General features: G+C 43.7%; 1 protein-coding gene across 1 annotated transcript; it reads right to left on the reverse strand.

The window, feature by feature from the left end:
- Window positions 1-285: 285 nt before the first annotated feature.
- LOC110002558 (tandem C2 domains nuclear protein) lies at window positions 286-13139 on the reverse strand. The gene is made up of 12 exons (XM_029282235.2): window positions 12982-13139; window positions 11754-11839; window positions 11475-11678; window positions 10089-10259; window positions 9107-9186; window positions 7126-7204; window positions 5842-5942; window positions 5119-5235; window positions 4124-4315; window positions 2416-2530; window positions 2126-2325; window positions 286-1418 (listed from the first exon to the last, which is right to left on the reverse strand). Exons 2-12 carry the CDS (start codon window positions 11812-11814, stop codon window positions 1308-1310), a joined length of 1431 nt encoding a protein of 476 aa, XP_029138068.2. The 5' UTR covers window positions 11815-11839; window positions 12982-13139; the 3' UTR covers window positions 286-1307.
- Between the last annotated feature and the right edge of the window lie 349 nt (window positions 13140-13488).

Here is a 13488-nt window from a genome sequence, read left to right on the forward strand (position 1 = left end):
TTTTTTAAATAAAAGGATGAACGTGAAATAACAGGATGTAAGTAGAGGAAGCATGTTAGCAGCTTCTCTCTCTGTTTGCTTTGAGATTTCCCAATCAGTGACCTCGGCGATAAAAAGTGACTCAGTGACGCAGACGTTAATGGGTGTTGACCTATTTTACACGCCGTGCAAACTGTGTGTATAACATGTGTGATGTGAACGCTGACGGCCTGTTTTCGCCTTAGAGGAGCTCAGTGTGTTTCCCTCTTCCCTCCCGTCCGTCAGGCACACAAACAAAACTTGACATTTTCCAGACGACACCTACTTTTTATTCAGGAATCTTTCAACATGAAAACGTTAAACACATAAAAAAAATTAAAGTGCTTCACTATCAAAAAAGGTCACAGGCAAAGGTTGGATGCAGCTTTTCTGAACAGTTACATGAAATCCTACAGAGATAAATAAAGGCGACCATCATATTCAACGTGTAGAAGCACATAAAAAAAGATCAAAACCAACACAGCAGTTATTTAACCCTTGACCTGTCCCTCTGTGCTTAAAGGTGCAATATGTAGAATTTTACACAAAAATGTCTAAATGTATTAAAAAATTTTCTTTTTGCTGAGAACTTAAACTACCTCAAATATTTCCAACAGTTATCAAAGTCAGAGAAATCCTTCATTTTAGAGTTGTTACAGCCTGTGAAGGTCGCCATGACAACAACATGTTTATCGTTACTATGAAAACACCGGGTGCTGCTCCAGAGACCTGCTGCAGCTACTCTTCAAGCTGAACAGAGCTGACCCCCCCTCCCCCCCTTTCAAACATTCAAACTTTTGAATGTTTTGAGCCTACTGCAGTGTTGGTTTTGACCTTTTGAGGGGAGGCAACAACATGTTTAATAACGCCATCTTTACCTGTCCGGTTGGAACTAACATGAAGTCTAGTGGTCACTTTTTCTACTTCTAATCTTTTGATCCCACTGGACAAGAGTGGCAAGAAGCGGTGATATATACAAAGCATGTGGCTTTAAAAAAAGTCTTATATACATCTAAATGGTTTACAGCTGAGTTTCTGTCCGTTAAGCGTCCACCAAAAAAACAAAACAACTCCAGCACCTACGCTTTGTTCAAAACCCCTTTTTACACCCGCACACCTGAACACTCTGTGGGAATCTGGTCAGCGTTCAGAGGTCGTTCAGTAGTTTAGTAGTCCAGATTCCTCCCGAGTGGTAAAGCAATGAGGCCCAGCTGGACCTGCAGTGTGAGAGCTTCACATCCGGGGGTGGTGGTGGTGGTGGAGGTGGTGGTGGTGGTGGTAGCGGAGGTTCAGGCGGCGCTCATCCCGTGCCACGCAGACACGACTTTCTCCGGGTGAGCGATCATGTCCTTCCACTGCTCCACTGCTTCAGGGACCAGGCTGTCCAATCCCAGCTGGATCTGACACAAACATTGAGAGGGCAATAATTACTTATATACTTAAAGTCTTTATATGTGATGTTTTGATCCAGCAGATGTCGCCCTTGAGCTCCAGCATGAAACCAAAACAACTCACGCTGCATTGTTCTGTTAGCATGCTAATGCTAGCGATCTTTATTATGCTGGTATCTTCACACTGCATGTAAATTTACCTGAAATGAGCGTGATCTAGAAACACAGTTAAGCAGTGAGTACAGTATGTTATTCTTCTTTTCTCTAGTCCCTCAATTAAACAACTTTTATACACGAGGGGAGGAATCAGCCGGCCGTCCGGGCGATGTAAACAAAGTGAAGATAGGACTCTGAAAACTCTGAAAACATCACAGACAGTGGGACTCGGGTGTTACACCCATTGTAGACAGTCATGACTCACAGAGTTATTTTCAGAGGAGATACTTGATTTCTACATTTAAGTGTGAGTAATCACATAGAAAGACTTTAACAAAGGTCAAAGGTCATGACCACAGGTGAGGGTAGGGACGATGATCGAGCAGTAAATCTGAAGCTTTTAGCTTCCTCTTCACCTCAACAGGTCGGTTCAACGTCCACATCACTGCAGACGCTGAACCAATCCGCCTGTTGATCTCACGGTCCATTTTACCCTCCCTCATGAACCAGGACCCAAGATACTTAAACTCCTTCCAAACCCCGGTGTTGTAAAAACTCACCTGTCCAAGGCACTGCTTCCTCCTGACCGAGCTGCGGCTGTAGAGTTTGACTGACAGCGAGTAGTCGTGGTCGACGGCAGCGAGGAGGAAGTGGAAAGTCTCCGCCCACCGACACTGACCCTTTGAGGCCTTGATCACTCGAGTCTTCTTCTTCATCACCACCCGCCCGAGCTGGTGCATCTCCGCTTTGACAAAAAACGCTTCAGAGGGGGGAGGAGTCACAGTTACTATGGTTACTCATGTATACACGGTTTACACCAAAGTTCTATTTGCAGAGGTATGTACTGTACCTTGTGTGAGCGGAGTGGAGGATGCTGGGAGGTTTTGAGCGGCGAGGACTTGGAGCTGGATGCGCCCGTTTACCGGCTGGAAGCAGGTGGTGAGATTGAGCTCAGCGTGGCACACCTGAAAGAGAACGGTGGATTTGTTTCTCTTTTTATAGGACATTGTGGATCACAAACAATCTGGTTTCCAAATAAAACGAAGACCTCTTCGAGAACTGTCTAATTTTATTCTGAGAAACAGTAGTGTTGTAGTCAAGACCAGACTAACCGAGACCAAGACATACCCAAGACCAGAGGGCTCCAAGACCGAGTCAAGACCAAGACCAAGGCAGGGCGAGACCAAGTCAAGACCAAGACCATATCTATCACAGATATCGTTTGGGGGCGTGTCCTCACTTAGACCGTAACAGCGGGAAGGTTGAGGTCGTAACCGGGGGATAAAAATCAAATTACAAATGAATTTAAGTAATTTCTTCTTTTAGACTGAGATCATTTAACTGATGTACATATGTTTGATTTTTATTTTTATTTTTAATAATTTTATTCCTTTTTCCTGTTTTCTTGAGTTGCTGTAATGCAAAAATTTCCCCCATAGGGAATCAATAAAGTTTATCTTTATCTTTAGAAAGAGGAGTTTTCCTTCTAATCACAGTGATGACGTGGGAACAAAGCCGATCAGTGGTGGTCTTAAGAGTCTTTGCAGAGCAACGCTGATTTGGACAATTTGTGGCGTTTTACCACCAGATGGTTAAAAGACCTCTCGCTGACTGAAGTCGTCCCTCAGAGATCATAACAATGACTCGCTGTGATGAAGAACACTTTTTACTTTCTGTGGCCAGACATCCATCTATTATCATCCAGTCGGCGCTCCGCTGTTTGAAATGGGTCGACCTACTTTCCTCGTCTTTCCATTTCCAGGATGAGAATCAGCGCTCTGGTTCCACGTCTCCAATAAAAAGCCTGCTTCATAACTTCCCTCTATGATGAATCCTCGCTCTCTTTTCACTCTGATTATGTAACAGTGTTCACCCTGCCTCTGTGTCCCTCTGCACCTTTAAGAAAAAGCTAAAGACCCAGCTCTTTCATGAATACCTACTAACTTAATGATGATGGTCTCCATATTATTGATGATGATGATGGTAATGACGATGGTTTTTGTTTGATAACGACGACTTATAAGATGGTTTCTATACTGATTAGAGCTCTCAAGAACTGCCCTCAATGTTGTGCTTTGCCTCTGGTCACTTCCTGTCAGCACCTGTGTGTCCAATCAGACTCAAAGCTGATCGTTTGCTCTTACTCACATTGTTCCCTTTTTTCTAGATCCTTGCTTGTGTTGTTCTTACTCTCTGATGTACGTCGCTTTGGAGAAAAGCGTCTGATAAGTGAAATGTAGAATATCGTCCTGTGAGGGCCCAAGAGTTCTGTTATTGCCTGTGTGCTATAATTCATCACAGAGGCAGTTTTATGAGGTACACACAGTGCTGTGTTCTTATTTACTGTGCACATATGAGATGGTGATAAAAGACGGCAGCAAACAGAGGAAACAGAGGAAGACGTCTGAGATATTCCCACAAAGTTTCCTCCTTTTGAGGTTGGACTAAAAGACTCGTCAAAGCTTCTGTTCTGGTTCGTTCTTTAAACCTGAACTTGTTAAAGCGGTCTGGTTGTGTTTTAAGGTTTAGAGCATGAAGGATGACATCTGAGCACTCACAGAGGATTTGGAGCGAGGGCTGAGGTCGAGCCAGTGCTCGGTCTCCTGAGCGCCGAGCTGTCGCAGAGAGAAGACGCACTCGGCCACCGTACGCTTCTTGTTGCTGTGCGTCTGCAGCCGCAGCACCAGAGCGCTGCAACGCAACTGCTGGAGACGCAACGCAAACACAAAGGTCTCCATGAAGGACACGTCCTACAGAGCAGAAGGAGAAGGTGTTAACATTCATGAATAAAAATTAAAAAAACATCTGACACAAGCGATGGAGCTTTTTTGAACGCTCATACGACCTAGAACATAAATTTAAAGGTCCCATATTCCCCATGTTCCTCTAACTCTAACATGTGTCTCTAGTCCGTCTACAAACCCCCCAATCATGAGAAAAGTTCATCCTCTCCGTCTTCTGCCTGCTCCACTTTTCAGAAAATGTGTGCTCAAACAGGCCATTTGGAGATCTTCCCTTCATGACATCACAAAGGGCAGTAGCCCCTCCCCCAGGTGGGTGACACTCCCACAGCTAGGTGTTTGTTCTGCCCTCTGAGTCTACCTTCTCACCCTAAACAATAGGACATGGAGCGAGAAAGACAGAGACACCCAAGCCCTTCCAGAGAGGGGGCGTGGTCAGACACAGCTCATTTACATATTTAAAGGTGCAGACACAGAAACAGCCTGTTCTGAGCGTGGGACAACAGAAACCTTAAATTGGGGGAAAAGTACTTCACTTCATGGCTGCCCAGAGTGTGTGTGCCAAAGAGCTCTCTCTCCTTCCTGAGTGCAAACTGTTCTCAGGTGTGCAGCAGGTAGAGGGAGGAGGGAGAATCAGGGAGAGAGAGAGAGAAAGGGCTGCGGTAACAAATGAAAGAGAGGAAGGAAAATGAAAAACAACCTTCATCTGTTCGCTTTTTCAAAGTCGACCTTTAAACTGTATCTGACTCTCAGGGTGAATTGTGGATCTTTGGGGTGTTTTTGTCGGATGTGATATGTATACTCGGCGTTACCTGACTGTAGTCCTTGACGGAGCTCTTGAACTGAATGGGTTTGGGGACAGTGATGATCCCTTTGAATCCAATCTTCTGTTGTTCTGCTCCGTCAGGAGGAAGGTTGAGCTCTGAACACTGAAGACAAACCAAAATGAAAATTGAAAAGAAAGTGTGTGATGAGGCCAAGCAAAACGTTTTATCATTTCTTGAAAGGAAACAAGGTGTTGAATAAAATGCTTGTGAAAGAAAAGGAAATCATAACAAAATCCAAGAGTCCAAAACCCTCTCTGTATCGATCGTGTGTGCAGGTTGTCAAAATGTTCATCACTTCAACTGACTGTCAGTTTTACTGGATGAAGCCTGAGTGACGTCACCCATCTGTGTTTCTGCTCCCTTGCTTTCCTTTTTCTTCATTTCCACAGTGTGCATGCTGGGAAATATTCTAAACAGGACTCTATTTGTAGTCTTGAAAAAAGAGACAATGCATTACAATAATTTCTGAGTCCATACAGTCAGAGTGTGGAAGGCACCGGCATCAAGAACAATAGTTGAATGTTCAGTAAAGGCGCGGTCGCTGTTTCTCTTTGAACGATGAAACATAAAGACGCTTCTGTTCCTCAGAAACAACAACAACCTTTACCTGCAGAGCTCTCAGAATCTCCAACAGAGGGTCCTTTGAGGAACGCTGCAGGGGAGCACAATGGAGCTCTCTGTGTTTCTCCTCTCAGCGTGTAACCTTACCTGGACCAGAGTGATCCACACCTGCTCCAGAGTCTCCTGGTAGCTCAGCTGGATGCACACCTTCCCCAGCTCACGCTCGTCCCACGACAGGGGGATGGAGTCTGTGACGAATGAGCAGGAGGACACAACAGGAAGAAGTCATCACATTGTAATGTCTGGATGTAGATATGATCTTATACTGTAGTTACAGGTAGTTATGAATCAGTTTTAATGAAATATTATTTTTGTGTTTGCACTCTTTTTATTCAGACCATCGGACTGAGTCGCCCCCTCAACCATCGCCGTCCTTGTTCCTGCACAGCCTGCTCTGACCTCCACTTCCGTGGACAAGAAGTGTGGACATCAGGAACGCCAGGAAAGCAGAGGAGAAATCCTTCCTGCATATTATCCCATATGTTCTTTTGTAAAGCGTCTCGAGGTAACACTTGTTATGAATTGGCGCTTTACAAATAAATGATTGATTGATTTTATTTCCTGCTTCAGCATACAGGAGGCTCTCTCCCTGCAGCCTGAACAACCCCAGAACAACCCCCCCCCGTCCCCCCACCCCCACCCCCTTGCTCCCTATCCCTCTTCCTGCATCTTATCCCATTTAATAAGGCAGTTTTTTCTTACCACTGTAACTTTTGCTGCTTTGCTAAAGTGCTCATGATGGATAGGCCGGATCTTTGTAACATAACAATGAGTAAGGTCTTTTACCTGCTTTATGTAACATAACAATGAGTAAGGTCTTTTACCTGCTTTATGTATCATAACAATGAGTAAGGTCTTTTACCTGCTTTTTGTAAAGTGTCTTGAGATAACACTTGTTATGAGTTGACGCTATACAAAATAAATTGAATTGAATTGAATTGAATTGAATTGAATTGAATTGAGTTGAATGCAAACAGAGAAAAGTCCACATGGTGTGTAGATCTCTGGGAACTCCCTGGTGGATAGTTTCTCTTCAAAAAGTCCCCAGAACTGTTTGATCCAAAAACACCTTCTTTTGTAATTTATATAGGAGAGGAAAAGTCAGAATAAAAGTGAATTTAAAAAAAGGGACTCTGTTGATGGCAGTGCAGGATGTGATGAAAGTCTGAGACTCATTGCTGCCGTTAGAAAAGAAAAAGGACAAAACTGCTTCTCTGGATAACACGATGATTATTCAGGAAGATTTAAACCCTCAAGAGGAGGAGTGTAGAGAAAACATCTGGATGTTATTTATGTGATGAAGGATTGTGCACGATGCAGACAGATGTTACAGTGGGTCACTGAAACAGAGAGATTTGGATGTTCATTTACCTAAGCTGCTCTCGATGGAGCCGAACCGTGGGGAGGACGTGCTGCTGAGGACGCTGGAGAGCGAGTCACAGTGCTGCAGCTGAAGATAACAGACAAAAAGTAACGTCAGAATCAGAACAGCAAGAAATCAATACATTTTTATTTGTATAGCGTCAACTCATAGCAAGTGTTATCTGGAGACACTTTACAAAAATCAAGCTTACTTATTGTTATATTACAAAGACAGCAGGAAATATTCACTATTTTATTATTTTAGGGTTTTCCCTCTGAGGACGATAAATGTCTGATCGAGATGCCGTAGCACGATATCCCCGAGCTGTGTCGGATAAAAGTTGTGTCCTTAAATCTTTGAACACGTCTCGTCTCCACTGTCATGCTAATTGTGTTTACTGTCAGATCTGCTGCCAAGACGCTTTTCATGGAATAATTACCGTCGACTGTTTGCTCATGGCGTTGGTAAGACAAACATTTAACTTATTAAACTTTATTCTGACTGCGTGTTGTTCTGGATATTTAAAACGTTAACTGAAGAAAAAAGTGACAAGAAAACGATCACTGTTTGTTGAGAAAATCAGACATTTTGATTTTTTACATTTCTTAATTTAAAGTGACAATATGTAGGGATTCGACTGGGTGCACTTTGGTGCCCACTAAAGGCCTCTGAGTGCAATTACACTGTCATAAAACACTGCTGTCATGGCTCCCCCTCACAGACAGCGTGCATTTGTTGACAAGCAACACGTCTACTGACATGGTTCAGTTTTTTTACTGGATTTTCAGAAACATGACGACCAGCACAAACAGCCCGCCGTACAGACGGCTGTAAGCAGACGTAACTCGGGTTAGACGACTTTCTGCAGCCGGTAAAGCTGCTAAACATGAGACAGTGACTCTTATCTTCCTGATGTATTTGTGGATGATTTTTGACAAACATTTTGCTGTTCGGATTGGTTATTTGTGTCTTTTAATGTCTTGTGTATTTTGTATTTGAAAGATTGGCTGCTTGTTGTCCGTGTGAAACTCTGTTAATGTTTTTCTACCTGTCTTGGCCAGGACACTCTTGAAAAGTGAGTTTCTTTCCTGGTTAAATAAAATAAATCAATAAAAAATCCTTCAGAGTCCTCTTCCTCGTACCCTCAGTCGTTGTTTCAAGCAGGACAGAGATGAGCTAACAGGCTAGTAGCTAAAAGTCATACGCAGTTCTCCTGCTGCCAAACTCATCAAGTCATCATGTCTGTATTTCATTTTTCCCCCAGTGCAGCGTTTGTGATTCTCCCTGTCTCTGCATTTTGTCGCCTTTGCGCCTCCATAAACTGTATTTCTTTTTTTTTTAAGAATATTTTTATTGAGTTTTCAGCAATAGCACACAGAAATAATCACAGTCACACACGAAAAAAAGAAAGAGAAGAGGAAAAAAAGAGGAAGAACAGCAGAAGAGAGAAATACATACACAAATGTTGTGCATATGTTGCAGTGGTATACTTATCCCACACACTTAGTATATGGGATAACTCTGCATGCAGCAGAATGCATAAGTAGAGACAAATTGAGTCCTGCAATATAAAGAAGAAAGAGCAAAGAGAGAAGGGAAAAGAGGAGGGAAGAAGGCAGGGGCGAGATGGGGGGGGCTACTGGTCTAGAGTATTAACTTTATTAACATAAACTGTATTTCTCACATGCTGTTTTATACAAACTTGCACAAATGCCTTGATATTTTTTGGGATAAATTAAAGGTGAGGAGCTTTTTTTGATCTTTATAACAGAGTTCATGTGAAAGGTGTCGTTGTGGATCAGCTCGGGCCGCACATCTACATCCTCATGCTGTTCCTCTTTTACTTTCCCTCTTTCAACTAAACACGACTCTGTGAAGCTCGTCTGCAGAGTCCCCCTCGGTGGAAACTGACAGATTATATTTAGTCTGAGTTGACCCCGGGCTGAGAACATGTTGTGTGAACGCAGATAAGATAAAGAGCCGTCTCACCTGCATGTGAGTCTGAGAGCTTGAGAGGTCGAGCATGGAGCTGCTCAGACGCTGGTCACCGCTCGGCCTCAGATTCCAACCTGGGAGGAAAACCAGTTTTACATTAGAAAGGGGGTTTGTGATTTTTGCAATCTGTGAGCACAGTTTACAAATCTGTGTGCATGGTTTGTAAATCTTAGTGGATGGTTTTGATTGATCTGATTGGATCATCTTTATTGCCCCTAAGGGGTCATTTCACAGACAGAGACAGAAACACGTGTTTAAAACAGTGGAGTGAAGAGACTCAAAGACCATCAGTCTGTAGGATAAGTGTGCCTACAGCTTCTTTAGAAACCCACCTGCTGATGGGACAAAGGACCTCTGATTATAATCTGTGGGTATGGATTTTAAATTATAAACAGTGTGCACTGATTTCATCTTAGCTGAGACTTGCAGGTTTCTTGAGTACTTTGAGGTGCAGACATGGAAAGTGATTTTAAAAAAGCGCAAAGGCACTCTGACTTTAAACAAAAAAAATGTTTTTATTTTCACAGCATTGCAAAACGTAAACTTACACTTTTTGTGAAATTGTTTACTTGAATTATTTTTATTTGATTTTTTATCTGTTTATTTGTTTTAGTTGTATTTGTTTATACTTGTTTAACTGTGTCTATAGATTTTATGTTGTGTGCATATGTGTGTATATATGTGTTCAAATTTTATGTATATTTTTCCTCATCAAGGCAACGGCGATCTGTAAATAGTTTGTATGTTTGATGATGCTGTCTTGGGTTCATGTGTTTAAGCATCTTATGTAAAATTTCAATAAAAAGTTGATGACAAAAAAAAAAAGTAAGTGATGTGAAGTTTGTCTTTGTATTCTGACGACTGTGTACTCATTCCTCTAACCTAAATTTATCTGAATCCAGAAGCGCTCCTTTTTGAGTTCTTTATTAGTTCGATTTTCATTTTCAGGGGAGTTGGTTCTGCTGTGTTTTGCTACCTGGACTTTGAGGACTGTAGATTCTGTTTTTCAGCGTGTCTCTGCGGCTCGAGCCGGGGGACATGTACTCGACCATCTGACCCCGGTGGAAGCTGGACTCTGGGCTGTAGTTGAAGACACTGGAGCCCAGCAGCTCGGCCTTCCTCTCTGCGTACGTGCAGCGTGCTGAGCCTGCAGACAGAGAGCAGGGCACAAAGTCAGCGAGGGGTTGATCTCCTCAGTGAGTAACCACGACCACAAGCTGTTCAGGAGCAGGACATCCTGGTTCTCTTTTTCTTAGTGATCAAAGCTGGATTCACACCTCACTGACTTCTGAGCTGGGTTTAATTGAACGGGCGCCGTCAACAGGTAACCTTCAGGGCTTAAAGGCTGAATATGTGATTTTTCACACTTAAATATAAATCAAGTATATCCTCTGAAAATAACTCTGTGAGTCATGACTGTCTACAATGGGTGTAACACCCGAGTCCCACTGTCTGTGACGTTTTCAGAGTTTTCAGAATCCTATCTTCACTTTGTTTACATCGCCAGGACGGCCGGCTGACTCCTCCCCTCGTGTATAAAAGTTGTTTAATTGAGGGACTAGAGAAAAGAAGAATAACATACTGTACTCACTGCTTAACTGTGTTTCTAGATCACGCTCATTTCAGGTAAATTTACATGCAGTGTGAAGATACCAGCAGAATAAAGATCGCTAGCATTAGCATGCTAACACAACAATGCAGCGTGAGTTGTTTTGGTTTCATGCTGGAGCTCAAGGGCGACATCTGCTGGATCAAAACATCACATATAAAGCCTTTAAACTCAGAGCACACACAAACTGCACTTCCTTTGGGAGTCTAGTGTCTATCTGCTGTCTCTCAAATAAAGACCCAGAAACAAACCTGAGACCCTCAGAGTCCAGCCGGCTGTGGAGCCAAAATGTCGAGTATGAAACATCTAATGAGCCAAAAGTCAAATATGATTTAGGGAAATGAAATAATGAGTTGTGTGTTGAGATGATGAAGAGGCCCGGCGTTATTTACCAACCCAGCCTTTAAATCAACACAGACATCTAAGACTGGGGGGGGGGGGGGGGGGGAGTCATGATCGTTTGAATCCCTAAAGATCAAAAAGAAATGCAACGACTTTTAATCAGGGTACACAGAAAAATCCAGACCCCTCTCACCCCCTTAATCCTGATCACAGACGTTCCAAAGGACAGTAGAAAGTGGGCATGTGGGGAGGGGGGCCTTAAAGAGATTTAAATATATCTGACTGTTTGGAAAATATCAGAAATTAGAGATTTCTTCTGAAGGAGTTGTTGTCCTAGCTGACAATCACTTCCCTAACAGAAACAACGGGTCAACAGTCAGCTGATGATATGTATTGCAGTACGTTACGTACTCTGCGGTCCTGACTGAAGGTTGGGGAAGCGGGCGCCTTGAGGTTGGACGTACGAGGCCTTAAAGGTCGGCAGGACGAACGGCACCTCTTTGCCATCGGGGGGCAGCTTGGACAGGAGGTAATCTTCAGTGACCCCCATCCTCCCTCCATCCGGCTCCCAGCCTGACGCTGCGTCTTTGTTAGGAGGAATCCTCAGTGTGATGACTAGAGGACACAAGAGATCACACCGTCAGTGGAAAAACAACATGTCTGAAACAAAGCGCAGGATGTCGGGGTCACCTTGGGTCTCCAGCTCGCTCTGCTTGGTGAAGGTCTTGCAGCAGTCTTTGAGGCAGTCCATGGTTACAGCCGCAAATATGTCCTCGCTGAAAGAGTGAGTGGAAGTTAAAGTTTACACAGCAAACAGTGACACAACCAGGGCCGGACTAAACCTGTCAGTGTGACCAAATCGAGGATTAATGACGCCAAAAACACAGAAATGATGTCGCACGCACACATCTGTGAAATTCTATGAAAAATATTTGTTGAATTATTTATGTTTTGTTTTTTAAAATTTATTTTGAGCTTTTTGTGCCTTTAATGGAGTGATAGGACAGTGGATAGAGTCAGAAATCAGGTAGAGAGAGAGAGTGAGGGGAATGACCTGTGGGAAAGGAGCCACAGGCTGGATTTGAACCTGGGTCACCTGCTTGGAGGACCACAGCCTCCGTACATGGTTCACCACACTAACCACTGCGCCTCCTAATTATTTATCTTTTGATTTCCCAACTCACCAGTGGCGATTCTAGCGCCTGTTGGGACCCTAGGAAAAAATCCATTGGGGGGCCCTCCAGAATGAGTGCTGTCAGATGGGGCCCCTTTAGGGAGGTATCCTACCGTCATTGCAAAATTTGCACATTTTAGGCCGCTGCTTTGGGTCCCCCTTCTGGTCTGGGGCCCCAAAGCAGTTGCCTGCCCTGCCTGTTGACAAGCGCCGCCTCTGTATGTCATTAAAGCAAAACCTCACTAGTGCAAAATACATTTTAAAATCCTCTTTAGAAATGTTTCCTTGTTTGACAGATTTAAATGTTTCTTGCATCGTTTTTTTCTCTGCTGCGATCGGAACAATCCGGATTCTTTTGATCAAAGTTTAAGCGACACAAAGTGGAGGTTAAATCCAGTTACAAACAAGGATTGGATTACTTGACTTTATCTGATTACATAATCCTTTCTTTGCTTTTTGAACAACCCGATGTCAACATTGAATCCTGTCTGATAGCTTTAATCCTGCTGGATTACTTTAGAACAGCCAGACCCCCCTGGTGGTGACTCTCTGCACAACACTCTGCTGCAAAAAGTAGAAAACAGCTTCATTTATTCATCACCTCAAAAACAACCTGAGGTCAAGAGACACAGAACTTTAAAACATGCGTTCTGCTCTGTGCTGCATGAAGAGTTGAAGTTGTTGTTATGTTGATAAATATATAAAACAGTCATGATATTAAAACCATCAGAAGTAGAGACTTACCTCTCTGATGTTTCCACTGAATGAGGAGAAACTTTCAGCAGTGCAGCTCCTTCTCATGGGCGAGTGGAGAGAAAATGAAGCTCAGGTTTCTGGAGTGCTCCAGGTTGGTTGGTCTCTCTCTCTCTCTCTCTCTCTCTCTCTCTCTCGCTCGCTCGCTCTCTCTCTCTGTCTCTGTCTCTCTCTGTCTCTCTCTCTCTCTCTCTCTCTCTCTCTCTCTCTCTCTCTCTCTCCCTCTCTCTCTCTCTGTCTCTCTCTGTCTCTCTCTCCCTCTCTCTCTCTCTGTCTCTCTCCCCCCCCCCTCTCTCTCTCTCTCTCTCTCCCCCTCTAACTCTCTCTCTCGCTCTCTCTCTCTCTCTCCCCCTCTCTCTCTCTCCCCCTCTCTCTCTCTCTCTGTCTCTCTCTCGCTCTCTCTCTCTCTCTCTCTCTCTCTCTCTCTCTCTCTACCCTCCCTCTGTGATTCCCGGACTGACGGTGTCTCAGCTTCCTTCCCTGAACAGCGCTGAGAGC

Source organism: Labrus bergylta, chromosome 18 (assembly GCF_963930695.1).
Source record: "Labrus bergylta chromosome 18, fLabBer1.1, whole genome shotgun sequence".
Classification (NCBI taxonomy): Eukaryota; Metazoa; Chordata; class Actinopteri; order Labriformes; family Labridae; genus Labrus; species Labrus bergylta.